Raw genomic sequence first — 18,220 nt, 5'->3', positions numbered from 1 at the left:
GCTGTCCACTTGTCTCCCTGCAACTCATTGATCATGGTGTAGAATAAATATCAAAGTGGGAAAAAAGACAAAAGCAGCATGCACCCATGAGTATATACACTACCGTTCAAAAGTTTGGGGTCACCCAAACAATTTTGTGTTTTCCATGAAAAGTCACACTTATTTACCACCATGCGTTGTGAAATGAATAGAAAATAGAGTCAAGTCATTGACAAGGTTAGAAATAATGATTTGTATTTGAAATAACATTGTTTTTACATCAAACTTTGCTTTCGTCAAAGAATCCTCCTTTTGCAGCAATTACAGCATTGCACACCTTTGACATTCTAGCTGTTAATTTGTTGAGGTAAGCTTGAGAAATTGCACCCCACGCTTCTAGAAGCATCTCCCACAAGTTGGATTGGTTGGATGGGCACTTCTGGCGTACCATACGGTCAAGCTGCTCCCACAACAGCTCAATGGGGTTCAGATCTGGTGACTGCGCTGGCCACTCCATTACCGATAGAATACCAGCTGCCTGCTTCTGCTGTAAATAGTTCTTGCACAATTTGGAGGTGTGTTTAGGGTCATTGTCCTGTTGTAGGATAAAATTGGTTCCAATCAAGCGCTGTCCACTGGGTATGGCATGGCATTGCAAAATGGAGTGATAGCCTTCCTTATTCAGAATCCCTTTTACCCTGTACAAATCTCCCACTTTACCAGCACCAAAGCAACCCCAGACCATCACATTACCTCCACCATGCTTAACAGATGGCGTCAGGCATTCTTCCAGCATCTTTTCATTTGTTCTGCGTCTCACAAACGTTCTTCTTTGTGATCCAAACACCTCAAACTTGGATTCATCCGTCCACAACACTTTTTTCCAGTCTTCCTCTGTCCAATGTCTGTGTTCTTTTGCCCATCTTAATCTTTTTCTTTTATTGGCCAGTCTCAGATATGGCTTTTTCTTTGCCACTCTGCCCTGAAGCCCAAAATCCCGCAGCCGCCTCTTCACTGTAGATGTTGACACTGGTGTTTTGCGGGTACTATTTAATGAAGATGCCAGTTGGGTACCTGTGAGGCGTCTGTTTCTCAAACTAGAGACTCTAATGTGCTTATCTTCTTGCTTAGTTGTGCAACGCGGCCTCCCACTTCTTTTTCTACTCTGGTTAGAGCCTGTTTGTGCTGTCCTCTGAAGGGAGTAGTACACACCGTTGTAGGAAATCTTCAATTTCTTAGCAATTTCTCGCATGGAATAGCCTTCATTCCTAAGAACAAGAATAGACTGTCGAGTTTCAGATGAGAGTTCTCTTTTTCTGGCCATTTTGAGCGTTTAATTGACCCCACAAATGTGATGCTCCAGAAACTCAATCTGCTCACAGGAAGGTCAGTTTTGTAGCTTCTGTAACGAGCTAGACTGTTTTCAGATGTGTGAACATGATTGCACAAGGGTTTTCTAATCATCAATTAGCCTTCTGAGCCAATGAGCAAACATATTGTACCATTAGAACACTGGAGTGATAGTTGCTGGAAATGGGCCTCTATACACCTTTGTAGATATTGCACAAAAAACCAGGCATTTGCAGCTAGAATAGTCATTTACCACATTAGCAATGTATAGAGTGCATTTGTTTAAAGTTAGGACTAGTTTAAAATTATCTTCATTGAAAAGTACAGTGCTTTTCCTTCAAAAATAAGGACATTTCAATGTGACCCCAAACTTTTGAACGGTAGTGTATATATAAGATAAGAGTGTATTTAACCCTTTATGTCCAGGTCACATTCTGCTGTTCTGGTATTTCCACTTTAAAAAATCATCTTTTTAATATATTTTTTTCTGTGATATATCTACATGAGGGCTTTTTTTTGCAGGATGAGTTGTATTTTTAGATAGCACCATTTAACATACCATATAATATATTGGAAAACTTTAAAACATTTTTAAGTTGGGCGAAATGAGAAATAATGTAATTGCACCATTTTGGAGGGGGTTGTTTTTATGGCACTCAGCACACAGTAACAAATTAGATGTTATATTTAGTATGTGGGTCATACAATTGCAGCAATATCAAATAAATACTTAAAAAAAATACTTATTTTTATAAAAAAATCTATTGCTTTCTATTGCCCTCTATTAACGCCCATAACTTTAAAACAAAATCTAACAGGGCTGCGTGATGGCTTATTTTTTGCATGGTGATCTAGTTTTTCTTGGTATGATTTTGGGGTATATTAAAGCTTTTATGGTAGTGTATTAACTTTTTTTGGAGGTGATCAAAGAAAGCACAATTCTGCATTGCATTTTTTATCTTACAATGTTCACCATGCAGGATTAATTATGTGATGTTTTAATAAACTAGACCCTTATGAATGCAGCAATACCAGTTTTTACATTTTGTAAATTGAATTATATTTTGATGCAATGACTGGAAAAAGTTTTTTTTTAACTTTTAATTCTTTTTTATAATAATAAAAAGCCTTTATTTTAGTTATTTTTAGTCCTTATAGGAGTCTTGAACTTGTGATCGTTTGAGTTCTTATTTTGCATAATGCAATACCATTGTATTGCATTACCATCATGTCCAACTTGAGCATAATTCACACCATGCCCAGGGCAAACACAAATAGGAGAAGAATTCATTCAAACGGACACTGAAACAGACTGAACAGTAAATGAGACTTGTGAGCAGACATCTAACAACAAATGACAAATGCTAAAACACTTACCAAGAATACTAAACGCATAAGTAGATGGAATAGCAAAAAAATACTATAAGGTATTGCGTCATATTTTGGGCCAAGATACTTAAGCTCATGAACCCATGACAAGGGTCCTTGTTATCCTGTAAGTTCCTACCCTAATGAGAAAACTCAAACCACAGGGAGTCCTGCCTGTAAGCAGGGCGATTGTCTAAATAGGGGCAGCCCCACGCTGAAACCGAGGTGCCTGGCTCACCATAGATGGTAAATAGCATACAAGCTGAACAGGACACTGTTTATATCAACAGGGAATCCCACTGAAATCCTCATGCATGAAGCAACAGTAAGCAACATATGCATGACTTCAAACACCAGCGTTCTGAGAGGGAAAGATGAGAAAGATAAATGTCCAGCTCCCTCTAGCAAGTGATGCTGGCATTTATGTGTAGCAGACCGGTGGCAATTGGCGGACTGGAGCAATACACATGCAGCCAGCAAAATCATCCCACACCTGTGCAAGTGTGCTGCTGGAAACTCACAGAACTACAAGCACAATGTGACAATTACATTGTATTCAAACAAAAGAAGAAAAATCCTCAGCGCTCGACCGAGCAAGAAAATTTGGCAAGATAAAGGAATAAGTTGTATAACTTACTTCGTGGAGGCGCCTATGTGCAGGCACCTCCTAATCCCGGATTGCGTATCACAAAGTCAGTGGACACCGGCAGCGATGAAAGTTTCACAGCTTAATACTCACAATGATATACAACGCGTTTCGGTCTGGAGCCTTTTTTAAGTACACATTATGTTAAAAATCATTCATATATGTATAAAATTTAAAATTACCTGATAAGGTAAGTGTGGGTGCAGCAAGTAAGGTTTCCGGATTCACCGGAGGCATCACGTGACGTTTACGTCCGAATGACGCTCCAGTAACTCCACTATGAGACGCAATCACGTGACCATACGTCACTACACGGGTTCTAACAATCTTCCTATGAGACGTAACCACGTGACTACACGTCACCGCGCAAGACGTAAACGTCACGTGAAGCCTCCGGTGAATCCAGAAACCTTACTTGCTGCACCCGCACTTATCTTGTCAGGTAATTTTAAATTTTATACACATATGTATGATTTTTAACATAATGTATACTTGAAAAAGGCCCCGGGCCGAAACACATTGTATATCATTGTGAGTATTAAACTGTGGAACTTTCATCGCTGCCGGTGTCCACTGACTTTGTGATACGCCATCCGGGATTAGGAGGTGCCTGCACATAGGCGCCTCCATGAAGTAAGTTATACAACTTATTCCTTTATCTTGCCAAATTTTCTTGCTTGGTCGAGCGCTGAGGATTTTCCTTCTTTTGTTTGCATTCATCCTTCTCCCTCATTTACATGATCGGAGCTCCCTCTAGCTGCTCTCTCATATATATACATGAGATTTTCCAAGCAACCACGAACATTTGCCTTCTTCTGCAACGTTAACCCTTCCCCAACTTCATCTTTTAACACCCCTCAAGTGAGCGCTACCCATCACCTCCTAATTACATTGTATTAATAGGCTACCTAATAAAGATGTGCCACATGCACGTTTTAATAGGCAAAGCATCGGGGTAGACCTTGGAGAATTGTTTAGGGCAAATAAATCTACATCGATCAGGAAATATAAATGCCACTGTCAGAACGGACAATGGCATTTAAAAGGTTAACAGCTGTGATTGCAGCTGTTGTGGGTAAGTGTCAGCTGCAAAGACAGTGGATACCTACCTTGTATGGAGAGAGCTCAGCTCCCAAGCCAATTCTATGCGCAGCATATGCTGTGGATAACTATATACATTCTAACTGCATGGAGTATGTGCAAATAAGATGCATATACAGTAGCTGTATGTCTGTAGGGAAGGGGTTAATAAAACACAGCAAAATGCAGGCTCAGAAATCATTTTTTATAAACTAAATTCTATTTTTCATAGCATTCTTAGATACATTTTGGTTACTTGAGTTTCACTGAAGAGCCATATCTGCAGTTCTTTCTTGGGATGCCTGGGGGTCTGATTTTTATACCATTTACTAGCTAATAGATACTACACAGGTATAATCTCTGTTCACTAGTTTTCCTACAGTATCTTCTTGACCATCTCAATGTTGACTTTTATCTGCTCCGGTAGCACAATTGTTCCAAGTTCCATAGAATCTTCTATTAAACACAGCAATATGACATCAATGCACAGAGAAGAATGTGCTAAACATCTTTAGTTGAAAAATATTATTATTTCTGCTATTGGTGAGCATAAACTTATTGCTGGTGTATTTTCTTAAACAGATTAAATCTTGCATTGAGCACTAAATTCTGGAAATTAAATTCATTAAAAACAAAGGTGGAAGAGGTCACGAAATGACAGAAGTAGAAATGAGTAAACCACAATTGCCTGATAATAGTAGCTTTGAATTGTCCCATAACTGAACTTTTAGAAGTAAGTAAAAGGTTTGGTTCTGTGTTAAGGTCCATTGAGACACAACGATTATCGCTCAAATTTGCTGAAAAGCAGTCTTTTGAGCAATATTCGTTGCATGTAACTGCACTTACATCGTGCAGTTTTCGTTCTCCCGTCGCTCATCATCATCTTTCAATTAAATTAATTAAAGTACTGAGAGGAGATAAGAAAATCCCCCACCCAGTCTCCTCATGGGCTGCATAGTGTTGGGTGCGTGTTGCATTATTGATAATGATACAGTTAGTGTTGCAGGGATAAACATTGTTCTATAATAAAAATATAAAAAAGTACAACAAATTAAATGTAGAAACTGAAAAACTAAATAGGAATAGTTAAATGTAGAAAAATACATACCTGCTGTGAAAGTTTTTTTAAGATTTTCAATGGGAAATATCAAGGTATCCTCTCTAGAGATGAGCGAACACCAAAATGTTCGGGTGTTCGTTATTCGGAACGAACTTCCCGCGATGTTCGAGGGTTCGTTTCGAACAACGAACCCCATTGAAGTCAATGGGCGACCAGAGCATTTTTGTATTTCGCCGATGCTCGCTAAGGTTTTCATGTGTGAAAATCTGGCCAATTCAAGAAAGTGATGGGAACGACAAAGCAACGGATAGGGCAGGCGAGGGGCTACATGTTGGGCTGCATCTCAAGTTCACAGGCCCCACTATTAAGCCACAATACCGGCAAGAGTGGGCCCCCCCCCTCCCTCCCAACAACTTTTACTTCTGAAAAGCCCTCATTAGCATGGCATACCTTTGCTAAGCACCACACTACCTCCAACAAAGCACAATCACTGCCTGTATGACACTTCACTGACACTTCTCCTGGGTTACATGCTGCCCAATTGCCCCCCCTCCCCCCCACAGCGCACACCAAAGTGTCCCTGGGCAGCCTTCAGCTGCCCTCATGCCACACCACGCTCATGTCTATTTAGAAGTGCGTCTGCCATGACGAGGGACCGCAGGCACACACTGCAGAGGTTGGCACGGCTAGGCAGCGACCCTCTTTAAAAGTGGCGGAGCGATAGCCCACAATGCTGTACAGAAGCAATGAGAAATAGAATCCTGTGCCACCGCCATCAGGAGCTGCACACGTGGGCATAGCAATGGGGAACCTATGTGCCACACACTATTCATTCTGTCAAGGTGTCTGCATGCCCCAGTCAGACCGGGCTTTTTAATTCATAGACACAGGCAGGTACAACTCCCTATTGTGAAGTCCCTGTCGACCCACAGCATGGGTGGCTCCCTGGAACCCACCGGCGGTACACAGAAATATCCCATTGCATTGCCCAACACAGCTGAGATAGTAATGTCGTGCTTAATGCAGGTGGGCTTCGGCCCACACTGCATGCCCCAGTCTGACTGGGGTTCTTTATAAGTGTACAGATGTAGTAAAAACTCCGTGTGCACCTACAGCATGGGTGGGTGCCAGGAAGCCACCGGCGGTACACAGAAATATCCCATTGCATTGCCCAACACAGCTGAGGTAGTAATGTCGTGCTTAATGCAGGTGGGCTTCGGCCCACACTGCATGCCCCAGTCTGACTGGGGTTCTTTTCAAGTGTACAGATGTAGTAAAAACTCCGTGTGCACCTACAGCATGGGTGGCTCCCTGGAACCCACCGGCGGTACACAGAAATATCCCATTGCATTGCCCAACACAGCTGAGGTAGTAATGTTGTGCTTAATGCAGGTGGGCTTCGGCCCACACTGCATGCCCCAGTCTGACTGGGGTTCTTTATAAGTGTACAGATGCAGTAAAAACTCCGTGTGCACCTACAGCATGGGTGGGTGCCAGGAAGCCACCGGCGGTACACAGAAATATCCCATTGCATTGCCCAACACAGCTGAGGTAGTAATGTTGTGCTTAATGCAGGTGGGTTTCGGCCCACACTGCATGCCCCTGTCAGACTGGGTTTCTTTATAAGTGGAAACAGATGCATTTATAATTCCCTGTGGACCCACAGCATGGGTGGGTGCCAGGAAGCCACCGGCGGTACATAGAAATATCCCATTGCATTGCCCAACACAGCTGAGGTAGTAATGTCGCGCTTAATGCAGGTGGGCTAAAAATTAATTTGATTACACTGTAGGCGAGGGCCCACAAAAATTGCTGTATCAACAGTACTAATGTACATCAGAAAAATTGGCCATGGCCAGCCAAGAGGGCAGGTGAAACCTATTAATCGCTTTGGTTAATGTGGCTTAAGTGGTAACTAGGCCTGGAGGCAGCCCAGTGTAACGAATAATTGGTTCAAGTTAAAGTTCCAACGCTTTTAAGCGCATTGAAACTTATAAAAATTGTTCAGAAAAATTATTTGAGTGAGCCTTGTGGCCCTAAGAAAAATTGCCCGTTCACCGTGATTACGTGAGGTTTCAGGAGGAGGAGCAGGAGGAGGAGGAGGAATATTAGACACAGATTGATGAAGCAGAAATGTCCCCGTTTTGGATGGTGAGAGAGAACGTAGCTTCCATCCGCGGGTGCAGCCTACGTAGTGCTTACGTATCGCTGCTGTCCGCTGGTGGAGAACAGAAGTCTGGGGAAATCCAGCCTTTGTTCATCTTGATGAGTGTTAGCCTGTCGGCACTGTCGGTTGACAGGCGGGTACGCTTATCTGTGATGATTCCCCCAGCCGCACTAAACACCCTCTCCGACAAGACGCTAGCCGCAGGACAAGCAAGCACCTCCAGGGCATACAGCGCTAGTTCAGGCCACGTGTCCAGCTTTGACACCCAGTAGTTGTAGGTGGCAGAGGCATCACGGAGGACGGTCGTGCGATCCGCTACGTACTCCCTCACCATCCTTTTACAGTGCTCCCGCCGACTCAGCCTTGACTGGGGAGCGGTGACACAGTCTTGGTGGGGAGCCATAAAGCTGTCCAGGCCCTTAAAGACTGTTGCACTGCCTGGGATGTACATGCTGCTCGATCTACGCACATCCTCTGCTACCTTGCCCTCGGTACTGCGCCTTCTGCCACTAGCGCTGTCGGCTGGGAATTTTACCATCAGCTTGTCCGCAAGGGTCCTGTGGTATAGCAACACTCTCGAACCCCTTTCCTCTTCGGGAATCAGAGTGGGCAGGTTCTCCTTATACCGTGGATCGAGCAGTGTGTACACCCAGTAATCCGTCGTGGCCAGAATGCGTGCAACGCGAGGGTCACGAGAAAGGCATCCTAACATGAAGTCAGCCATGTGTGCCAGGGTACCTGTACGCAACACATGGCTGTCTTCACTAGGAAGATCACTTTCAGGATCCTCCTCCTCCTCCTCCTCCTCCTCCTCCTCCTCCTCCTCAGGCCATACACGCTGAAAGGATGACAGGCAATCAGCCGGTGTACTGTCAGCAGCGGGCCAAGCTGTCTCTTCCCCCTCCTCCTCATCCTCCTCATACTCCTCCTCCTCCTCCTGTACGCGCTGAGAAATAGACAGGAGGGTGCCCTGACTATCCAGCGGCATACTGTCTTCCCCCGCCCCCGTTTCCGAGCGCAAAGCAGCTGCCTTTATGGTTTGCAGGGAATTTCTCAAGATGCATAGCAGAGGAATGGTGACGCTAATGATTGTAGCATCGCCGCTCACCACCTGGGTAGACTCCTCAAAATTACCAAGGACATGGCAGATGTCTGCCAACCAGGCCCACTCTTCTGAAAGGAATTGAGGAGGCTGACTCCCACTGCGCCGCCCATGTTGGAGTTGGTATTCGACTATAGCTCTACGCTGTTCATAGAGCCTGGCCAACATGTGGAGCATAGAGTTCCACCGTGTGGGCACGTCGCACAGCAGTCGGTGCACTGGCAGCTTAAAGTGATGTTGCAGGGTGCGCAGGGTGGCAGCGTCCGTGTGGGACTTGCGGAAATGTGCGCAGTGCCGGCGCGCCTTTACGAGCAGGTCTGACAAGCGTGGGTAGCTTTTCAGAAAGCGCTGAACCACCAAATTAAAGACGTGGGCCAGGCATGGCACGTGCGTGAGGCTGCCAAGCTGCAGAGCCGCCACCAGGTTACGGCCATTGTCACACACGACCATGCCCGGTTGGAGGCTCAGCGGCGCAAGCCAGCGGTCGGTCTGCTGTGTCAGACCCTGCAGCAGTTCGTGGGCCGTGTGCCTCTTATCGCCTAAGCTGAGTAGTTTCAGCATGGCCTGCTGACGCTTGCCCACCGCTGTGCTGCCACACCGCGCGACACCGACTGCTGGCGACATGCTGCTGCTAACACATCTTCATTGCGAGACAGAGGAGGAGGAGGAGGAGGAGGGGGCTTTAGTGGAGGAAGCATACACCTCCGCAGATACCACCACCGAGCTGGGGCCCGCAATTCTGGGGGTGGGTAGGACGTGAGCGGTCCCGGGCTCTGACTCTGTCCCAGCCTCCACTAAATTCACCCAATGTGCCGTCAGGGAGATGTAGTGGCCCTGCCCGCCTGTGCTTGTCCACGTGTCCGTAGTTAAGTGGACCGTGGCAGTAACCGCGTTGGTGAGGGCGCGTACAATGTTGCGGCAGACGTGGCCGTGCAGGGCTGGGACGGCACATCGGGAAAAGTAGTGGCGACTGGGAACTGAGTAGCGCAGGGCCGCCGCCTCCATGATACTTTTGAAGGACTCCGTTTCCACAACCCTATACGGCAGCATCTCAAGGCTGATGAATTTTGCTATGCGGACGGTTAACGTTTGAGCGTGCGGGTGCGTGGCGGCGTACTTGCGCTTGCGCTCCAACAGTTGCGCAAGCGACGGCTGGACGGTGCGCTGAACTACACTGCTGGATGGGGCCGAGGACAGCGGAGGTGAGGGTGTGGGTGCAGGCCAGGAGACGGTAGTGCCTGTGTCCTGAGAGGGGGGTTGCATCTCAGTGGCAGGTTGGGGCACAGGGGGAGAGGCAGGGGTGCAAACCGGAGGCGCTGAACGGTCTTCGTTCCACCTTGTGGGGTGCTTGGCCATCATATGTCTGCGCATGGTGGTGGTGGTGAGGCTGTTGGTGTTGGCTCCCCGGCTGAGCTTTGCGCGACAAAGGTTGCACACCACTGTTCGTCGGTCGTCAGGCGTCTCTGTGAAAAACTGCCAGACCTTAGAGCACCTCGGCCTCTGCAGGGTGGCATGGCGCGAGGGGGCGCTTTGGGAAACACTTGGTGGATTATTCGGTCTGGCCCTGCCTCTACCCCTGGCCACCGCACTGCCTCTTGCAACCTGCCCTGCTGATGCCCTTGACTCCCCCTCTGAAGACCTGTCCTCCTGAGTAAGCGTTGTACACCAGGTGGGGTCAGTCACCTCATCGTCCTGCTGCTCTTCCTCCGAATCCTCTGTGCGCTGCTCCCTCGGACTTACTGCCCTTACTACTACCTCACTGCAAGACAACTGTGTCTGATCGTCATCGTCCTCCTCACCCACAGAAAGTTGTTGAGACAGTTGGCGGAAGTCCCCAGCCTCTTCCCCCGGACCCCGGGAACTTTCGAATGGTTGGGCATCAGTGACGATAAACTCCTCTGGTGGGAGAGGAACCGCTGCTGCCCAATCTAAGCAGGGGCCCGAGAACAGTTCCTGGGAGTGTTCCCGCTCCTGAGCAGGTGTCATTGTAGTGGAGTGAGGAGGCTGGGAGGAAGGAGGAGCAGCAGACAGAGGATTCGTATTTGCAGCAGTGGACGGCGCAGAACTGCGTGTTGACGATAGGTTGCTCGAAGCACTTTCTGCCATCCAGGACAGGACCTGCTCACACTGCTCATTTTCTAATAACCGTCTCCCGCGTGGACCCATTAATTGGGCGATGAATGTGGGGACGCCAGAAACGTGCCTCTCTCCTAATCGCGCAGCAGTCGGCTGCGACACACCTGGATCAGGAGCTCGGCCTGTGCCCACACCCTGACTTGGCCCTCCGCGTCCTCGGCCGCGTCCACGTCCTCTAGGCCTACCCCTACCCCTCAGCATGCTGTATTACCAGTCATTTGATTTCACAGGCAGCTAATAAATTGGCGCAAGACTGCAGGCCAAATATAATTTTTTCCCTTTTTTGAAAACGAAAGGCCCCACTGCCTCTAGTGAATGTATAATCTAAGTTTAATAACTGTGCTGTTTTCCTGCTAATGTGTCACAGAACGTGAGGGTAGCAGAGTTATTAACTCTGGCAGAGCAGGTATTTTTTTTCCCAATTAAGGAAAGCAAATGGCGAAGCCAGCAGTAAACCGTAGCTGGGTGCGTCTGATTTTTAAAGGTTGCACACGCAGCCGACACGTGTCCACACCCCTTAGGACGGACAGAGGCAGGACAAATAGAAATATTTTCCGTTTTTTTCCACCAAAAGGCAGCACTGCATATATTCAATGAACATGAGAAGTTTAATAACTGTGCTGTATCCCTGCTAATGTGTCACAGAACGTGAGGGTAGCAGAGTTATTAACTCTGGCAGAGCAGGTATTTTTTTCCCAATTAAGGAAAGCAAATGGCAAAGCCAGCAGTAAACCGTAGCTGGGTGCGTCTGATTTTTAAAGGTTGCACACGCAGCCGACACGTGTCCACCGCCCTTAGGACGGACAGAGGCAGGACAAATAGAAATATTTTCCGTTTTTTTGGCCCAAAAGGCAGCACTGCGTATATTCAATGAACATGAGAAGTTTAATAACTGTGCTGTGTCCCTGCTAATGTGTCACAGAACGTGAGGGTAGCAGAGTTATTAACTCTGGCAGAGCAGGTATTTTTTTTCCCAATTAAGGAAAGCAAATGGCGAAGCCAGCAGTAAACCGTAGCTGGGTGCGTCTGATTTTTAAAGGTTGCACACGCAGCCGACACGTGTCCACCGCCCTTAAGACGGACAGAGGCAGGACAAATAGAAATATTTTCCGTTTTTTTCCACCAAAAGGCAGCACTGCGTATATTCAATGAACATGAGATGTTTAATAACTGTGCTGTGTCCCTGCTAATGTGTCACAGAACGTGAGGGTAGCAGAGTTATTAACTCTTGCAGAGCAGGTATTTTTTTTCCCAATTAAGGAAAGCAAATGGCGAAGCCAGCAGTAAACCGTAGCTGGGTGCGTCTGATTTTTAAAGGTTGCACACGCAGCCGACACGTGTCCACCGCCCTTAGGACGGACAGAGGCAGGACAAATAGAAATATTTTCCGTTTTTTTGCACCAAAAGGCAGCACTGCGTATATTCAATGAACATGAGAAGTTTAATAACTGTGCTGTGTCCCTGCTAATGTGTCACAGAACGTGAGGGTAGCAGAGTTATTAACTCTGGCAGAGCAGGTATTTTTTTTCCCAATTAAGGAAAGCAAATGGCGAAGCCAGCAGTAAACCGTAGCTGGGTGCGTCTGATTTTTAAAGGTTGCACACGCAGCCGACACGTGTCCACCGCCCTTAAGACGGACAGAGGCAGGACAAATAGAAATATTTTCCGTTTTTTTCCACCAAAAGGCAGCACTGCGTATATTCAATGAACATGAGAAGTTTAATAACTGTGCTGTGTCCCTGCTAATGTGTCACAGAACGTGAGGGTAGCAGAGTTATTAACTCTGGCAGAGCAGGTATTTTTTTTCCCAATTAAGGAAAGCAAATGGCGAAGCCAGCAGTAAACCGTAGCTGGGTGCGTCTGATTTTTAAAGGTTGCACACGCAGCCGACACGTGTCCACCGCCCTTAGGACGGACAGAGGCAGGACAAATAGAAATATTTTCCGTTTTTTTCCACCAAAAGGCAGCACTGCGTATATTCAATGAACATGAGAAGTTTAATAACTGTGCTGTGTCCCTGCTAATGTGTCACAGAACGTGAGGGTAGCAGAGTTATTAACTCTGGCAGAGCAGGTATTTTTTTTCCCAATTAAGGAAAGCAAATGGCGAAGCCAGCAGTAAACCGTAGCTGGGTGCGTCTGATTTTTAAAGGTTGCACACGCAGCCGACACGTGTCCACCGCCCTTTCCACCAAAAGGCAGCACTGCGTATATTCAATGAATAATAACTGTGTTGTGGCCCTGCCTACACAATTCTTTCCCTGCAGTATCAATGGAGGGTGCAATGCTCTGCAGAGGCGATTTTGAGAAGTAAAAAAAATTGCAGCACAGCTAACAGCAGCCAGCACAGTACTGCACACGGTTAAATATGGCCCTAGAAAGGACCGTTGAGGTTCTTGAAGGCTACACTCACTCCTAACACTCTCCCTGCCTATGCAGCACTTTTGTCCCTAATGCCGGGTGCAACGCTCTGCAGAGGCGATTTTGAGAAAAAAAAAATTGCCACTGCTAACAGCAGCCAACACACAGCTATCAGTGGCCCTAATAAGGACCTTTGGGGGGTCTTGAAGCCTACACTAACTACCAATTCTTTCCCTACAACAGCTCCGGTACAAACAGCACTGTCCCTCATCTAACTCACACGGCATCTGAGGCGAGCTGCGGGAGGGGCCGACTTTTATATTCGGCGGACACCTGATCTTCCCAGCCACTCACTGCAGGGGGGTGGTATAGGGCTTGAACGTCACAGGGGGAAGTTGTAATGCCTTCCCTGTCTTTCAATTGGCCAGAAAAGCGCGCTAACGTCTCAGGGAAGGAAGTGAAAGTAACCCGAACACCGCATGGTGTTCGTTACGAATAACGAACATCACAAACACCCTAATATTCGCACGAATATCAAGCTCGGAAGAACACGTTCGCTCATCTCTAATCCTCTCCAAAGACCATTTCAGGTTTATCTGACATGTAAGTCTCCAGATAGTGTCTGGAATCAAAGCCGTCTACATGGTAGAGCTTATGAGTAGAGGAATCCATTGTCTAACCTTCACAGTCTGATAAGTAAGTACTGGGTGACTGATTCTGTACCTGAAGGTCTTTATATGATTACTAGGAAATCAATCTGCAATTTTTGTTAGCAGGAATTACTTATCACATGATGAGTATTATTATCTTCATGCGATAGTCAAGGTAACGTATTATAATAGCCTAACATAGAACATTAATCAACGTCAAACAAATCTGTTTTATTGTCAAATATCAATGGGGAAAAAATCCACAGAAAATTGTCAGTCTACAATAGTTTTTCAAAATGAGTGCATGATCAACGATCTAGTAGAGATTGAATAATTGATTTTAGAGTTGAACTGAAACGGACCTTGCCTAATGAAATAAAATAAATATTTAGTATAATTATACAAGTCAGCACATAACACTAGTCAACAACATTTTTGAATCTGGTGCATGGTACATCATCTCTATATATATAAAGCTGAAAGCCCTCACTGACTGACTGACTGACTCGCCAAAAGTTCTCCAACTTCCCGATGTCATAGAAACATGAAATTTGGCGCAAGCATAGATTATCTCCAAAATAGGAAAATAAATTGGGTCCCAACTCGATTATTCAATTCTAGCGCAAAAGAATTGGTGTCGAAATTTAACATACATAATCTAAATCACTCACTTCCCAATGTCATAGAAACGTGAAATTTGGCAGGAGCATTGATTATATCATAAAAAGGAAAAGCTAATGGGTCGCAACTCGATTATTCAATTTTATGCGCAAAAGAATTAGCGTCCAAATTTTACGTGCGGAATGTAATTTTCTCACTTTCCGGTGTCATAGAAACATGAAATTTGGCACGAGCATTGATTATGTCATAAATAGGAAAAGCTAATGGGTCCCAACTCAATTATTCAATTCTAGCGCAAAAGAATTGGCGTCGAAATTTTACGTACGGAATCTAATTTTCTCACTTTCTAGTGTCATAGAAACATGAAATTTGGCACGAGCATTGATTATGTCATAAATAGGAAAAGTTAATAGGTCCCAACTCCATTATTCAATTCTAGCACAAAAGAATTGGCGTCGGAATTTTACATGCGGAATGTAATTTTCTCACTTGCCTGTGTCATAGAAACGGGAAATTTGGCACGAGCATTGATTATGTCATGAATAGGAAAAGCTAATGGGTCTCAACTCGATTATTCAATTCTATGCGCAAAAGAATTAGCGTCGAAATTTTACGTGCGGAATGTAATTTTCTCACTTTCCGGTGTCATAGAAACGGGAAATTTGGCACGAGCATTGTTTATGTCATAAGAAGGAAAAGCTAATGGGTCCCAACTCAATTATTCAATTCTATGCGCAAAAGAATTAGCGTCCAAATTTTACGTACGGAATCTAATTTTCTTACTTTCTGGTGTCATAGAAACATGAAATTTGGCACTAGCATTGATTATGTCATAAATAGGAAAAGTTAATTGGTCCCAACTCCATTATTCAATTCTAGCGCAAAAAGAATTGGCGTTGAAATTTTACGTGCGGAATGTAATTTCTTTACTTTCCTGTGTCATAGAAACAGAAAATTTGGCACACACATTGATTATGTCATAAATAGTAAAAGCTAATGGGTCCCAACTCGATTATTCAATTCTATGCGCAAAAGAATTAGCGTCCAAATTTTACGTACGGAATCTAATTTTCTCACATTCCGGTGTCATAGAAACGGGAAATTTGGCAGGAGCATTGATTATGTCATAAATAGGAAAAGCTATTGGGTCCCAACTCGATTATTCAATTCTATGCGCAAAAGAATTAGCGTCCAAATTTTACGTGCGGAATGTAATTTTTTCACTAGCCGGTGAAATAGAAACGGGAAATTTGGCATGAGCATTGATTATGTCATAAATAGGAAAAGCGAATGGGTCCCAACTCAATTATTCAATTCTAGCGCAAAAGAATTGGCGTCGAAATTTTACGTGCGGAATGTAATTTTCTCACTTTCCGGTGTCATAGAAACGGGAAAATTGGCACGAGCATTGATTATGTCATAAATAGGAAAATGTATTGGGTCCCAACTCGATTATTCAATTCTATGCGCAAAAGAATTAGCGTCCAAATTTTACGTGCGAAATGTAATTTTCTCACTTTCTGGTGTCATAGAAACGGGAAATTTGGCACAAGCATTGATTATGTCATAAATAGGAAAAGCTAATGGATCCCAACTCCATTATTCAATTCTATGCGCAAAAGAATTAGCGTCCAAATTTTACGTACGGAATGTAATTTTTTAACTTTTCGGTGTCATAGAAACAGGAAATTTGGCACGAGCATTGATTATGTCATAAATAGGAACAGTTCATAGGTCCCAACTCGATTATTCAATTCTATGCGCAAAAGAATTGGCTTCAAAATTTTACGTGCGAAATGTAATTTTCTCACTTTCTGGTGTCATAGAAACGGGAAATTTGGCACAAGCATTGATTATGTCATAAATAGGAAAAGCTAATGGGTCCCAACTCGATTATTCAATTCTATGCGCAAAAGAATTAGCTTCCAAATTTTACGTGCGGAATGTAATTTCTTCACTTTCCGGTGTCATAGAAACAGGAAATTTGGCACGAGCATTGATTATGTCATAAATAGGAACAGTTCATAGGTCCCAACTCGATTATTCAATTCTATGCGCAAAAGAATTGGCTTCAAAATTTTACGTGCGGAATGTAATTTTTTCACTTTCCGGTGTCATAGAAACGTGAAATTTGGCACGAGCATTGATTATGTCATAAATAGGAAAAGCTAATGGGTCCCAACTTCATTATTCAATTCAATGCGCAAAAGAATTAGCGTCCAAATTTTACGTGCGGAATGTAATTTCTTCACTTTCCGGTGTCAGAAACGGAAAATTTGGCACGAACATTGATTATGTCATAAATAGGAAAAGCTAATGGGTCCCAACTCCATTATTCAATTCTATGCGCAAAAAAATTAGCACCCAAATTTTACGTGCGGAATGTAATTTTCTCACTTTCCGGTGTCATAGAAACTGGAAATTTGGCACGAGCATTGATTGTGTCATAAATAGGAAAAGCTAATGGGTCCCAACTACATTATTCAATTCTATGCGCAAAAGAATTAGCGTCCAAATTTTACGTACATAATTTTAATCTCTCACTTCCCAATGTCATAGAAACATGAAATTTGGCACAAGCATTGATTGTGTCATAAATATGAAAGGTTAATAGGTCCCAACTCGATTATTCCATTCTAAGCGCAAAAGAATTAGTGTCCAAATTTTATGTATGTAATCTAATTCTCTCACTTCCTGATGTAATTTTATATAAAGGAAGCGTCGCATGGTTACCTCCACGTGGTGTTTTCTGGGTATCGCAGAGAACTATGCAAAATGGTGAACATATCTTTTTCCTCAGTATTTCTAAAGTAACCACGACTTCATAAGATTTTCCATGTGAACACCACATAAACACCAGTACCAAATTAACACTGGGGCGAAGCCGGGTATATCAGCTAGTATATATATAAAGACGAAAGCCCTCACTGACTCACTCACTGACTCACTGACTCACTCACTGATGCACTCACTGACTGACTCGCCAAAAGTTCTCCAACTTCCCGATGTCGTAGAAACATGAATTTTGGCGCAAACATAGATTATCTCCAAAATAGAAAAAGTAATTGGGTCCCAACTTGATTATTCAATTCTAGCGCAAAAGAATTAGGGTTGAAATTTAACGTACATAATCTAAATCTCTCACTTCGCAATGTCATAGAAACTTAAAATATGGCAGGAGCATTGATTATGTCATAAGTAGGGAAAGCTAATGGGTCCCAACTCGATTATTCAATTCTATGCGCAAAAGAATTAGCGTCCAAATTTTACATACGGAATCTAATTCTCTCACTTCCCAGTGTCATAGAAACGTGAAATTTGGCAGGAGCATTGATTACGTCATAAATAGTAAAAGCTAATGGGTCCAAACTCGATTATTCAATTCTATGCACATTAAATTTGCGTCCAAATTTTACGTACGGAATGTAATTTTCTCACTTTCCGGTGTCATAGAAACTTGAAATTTGGCAGGAGCATTGATTATGTCATAAATAGTAAAAGCTAATGGGTCCCAACTCGATTATTCAATTCTATGCACATAAAATTTGCGTTCAAATTTTACGTACGGAATGTAATTTTCTCACTTTCCGGTGTCATAGAAACGTGAAATTTGGCACGAGCATTGATTATGTCATAAATAGGAAAAGCTATTCTATGCGGAAAAGAATTAGTGTCCAAATTTTATGTGCGGTATGTAATTT

General features: G+C 44.2%; 1 protein-coding gene across 1 annotated transcript in view; it reads right to left on the bottom strand.

Moving 5' to 3' along the window:
- The window catches only part of LOC136631427 (nicotinamide N-methyltransferase-like), a 29,256-nt gene extending 15,336 nt beyond the window's left edge, over nt 1-13,920 (bottom strand). Inside the window, exons 1-2 of the mRNA XM_066605715.1 lie at nt 13,814-13,920; nt 5,532-5,575 (exon numbers count right to left, since the gene is read on the bottom strand). Coding sequence (XP_066461812.1) covers nt 5,532-5,575; nt 13,814-13,920 — 151 coding nt within the window. The remainder of the gene's footprint in view (nt 1-5,531; nt 5,576-13,813) is intronic.
- Between the last annotated feature and the right edge of the window lie 4,300 nt (nt 13,921-18,220).

The sequence above is a fragment of the Eleutherodactylus coqui genome, chromosome 6, assembly GCF_035609145.1.
Source record: "Eleutherodactylus coqui strain aEleCoq1 chromosome 6, aEleCoq1.hap1, whole genome shotgun sequence".
Lineage (NCBI taxonomy): Eukaryota > Metazoa > Chordata > Amphibia > Anura > Eleutherodactylidae > Eleutherodactylus > Eleutherodactylus coqui.
The sequence above is the reverse complement of the archived record's forward strand: the minus strand, read 5'-3'. Positions and strand labels throughout refer to the sequence as shown.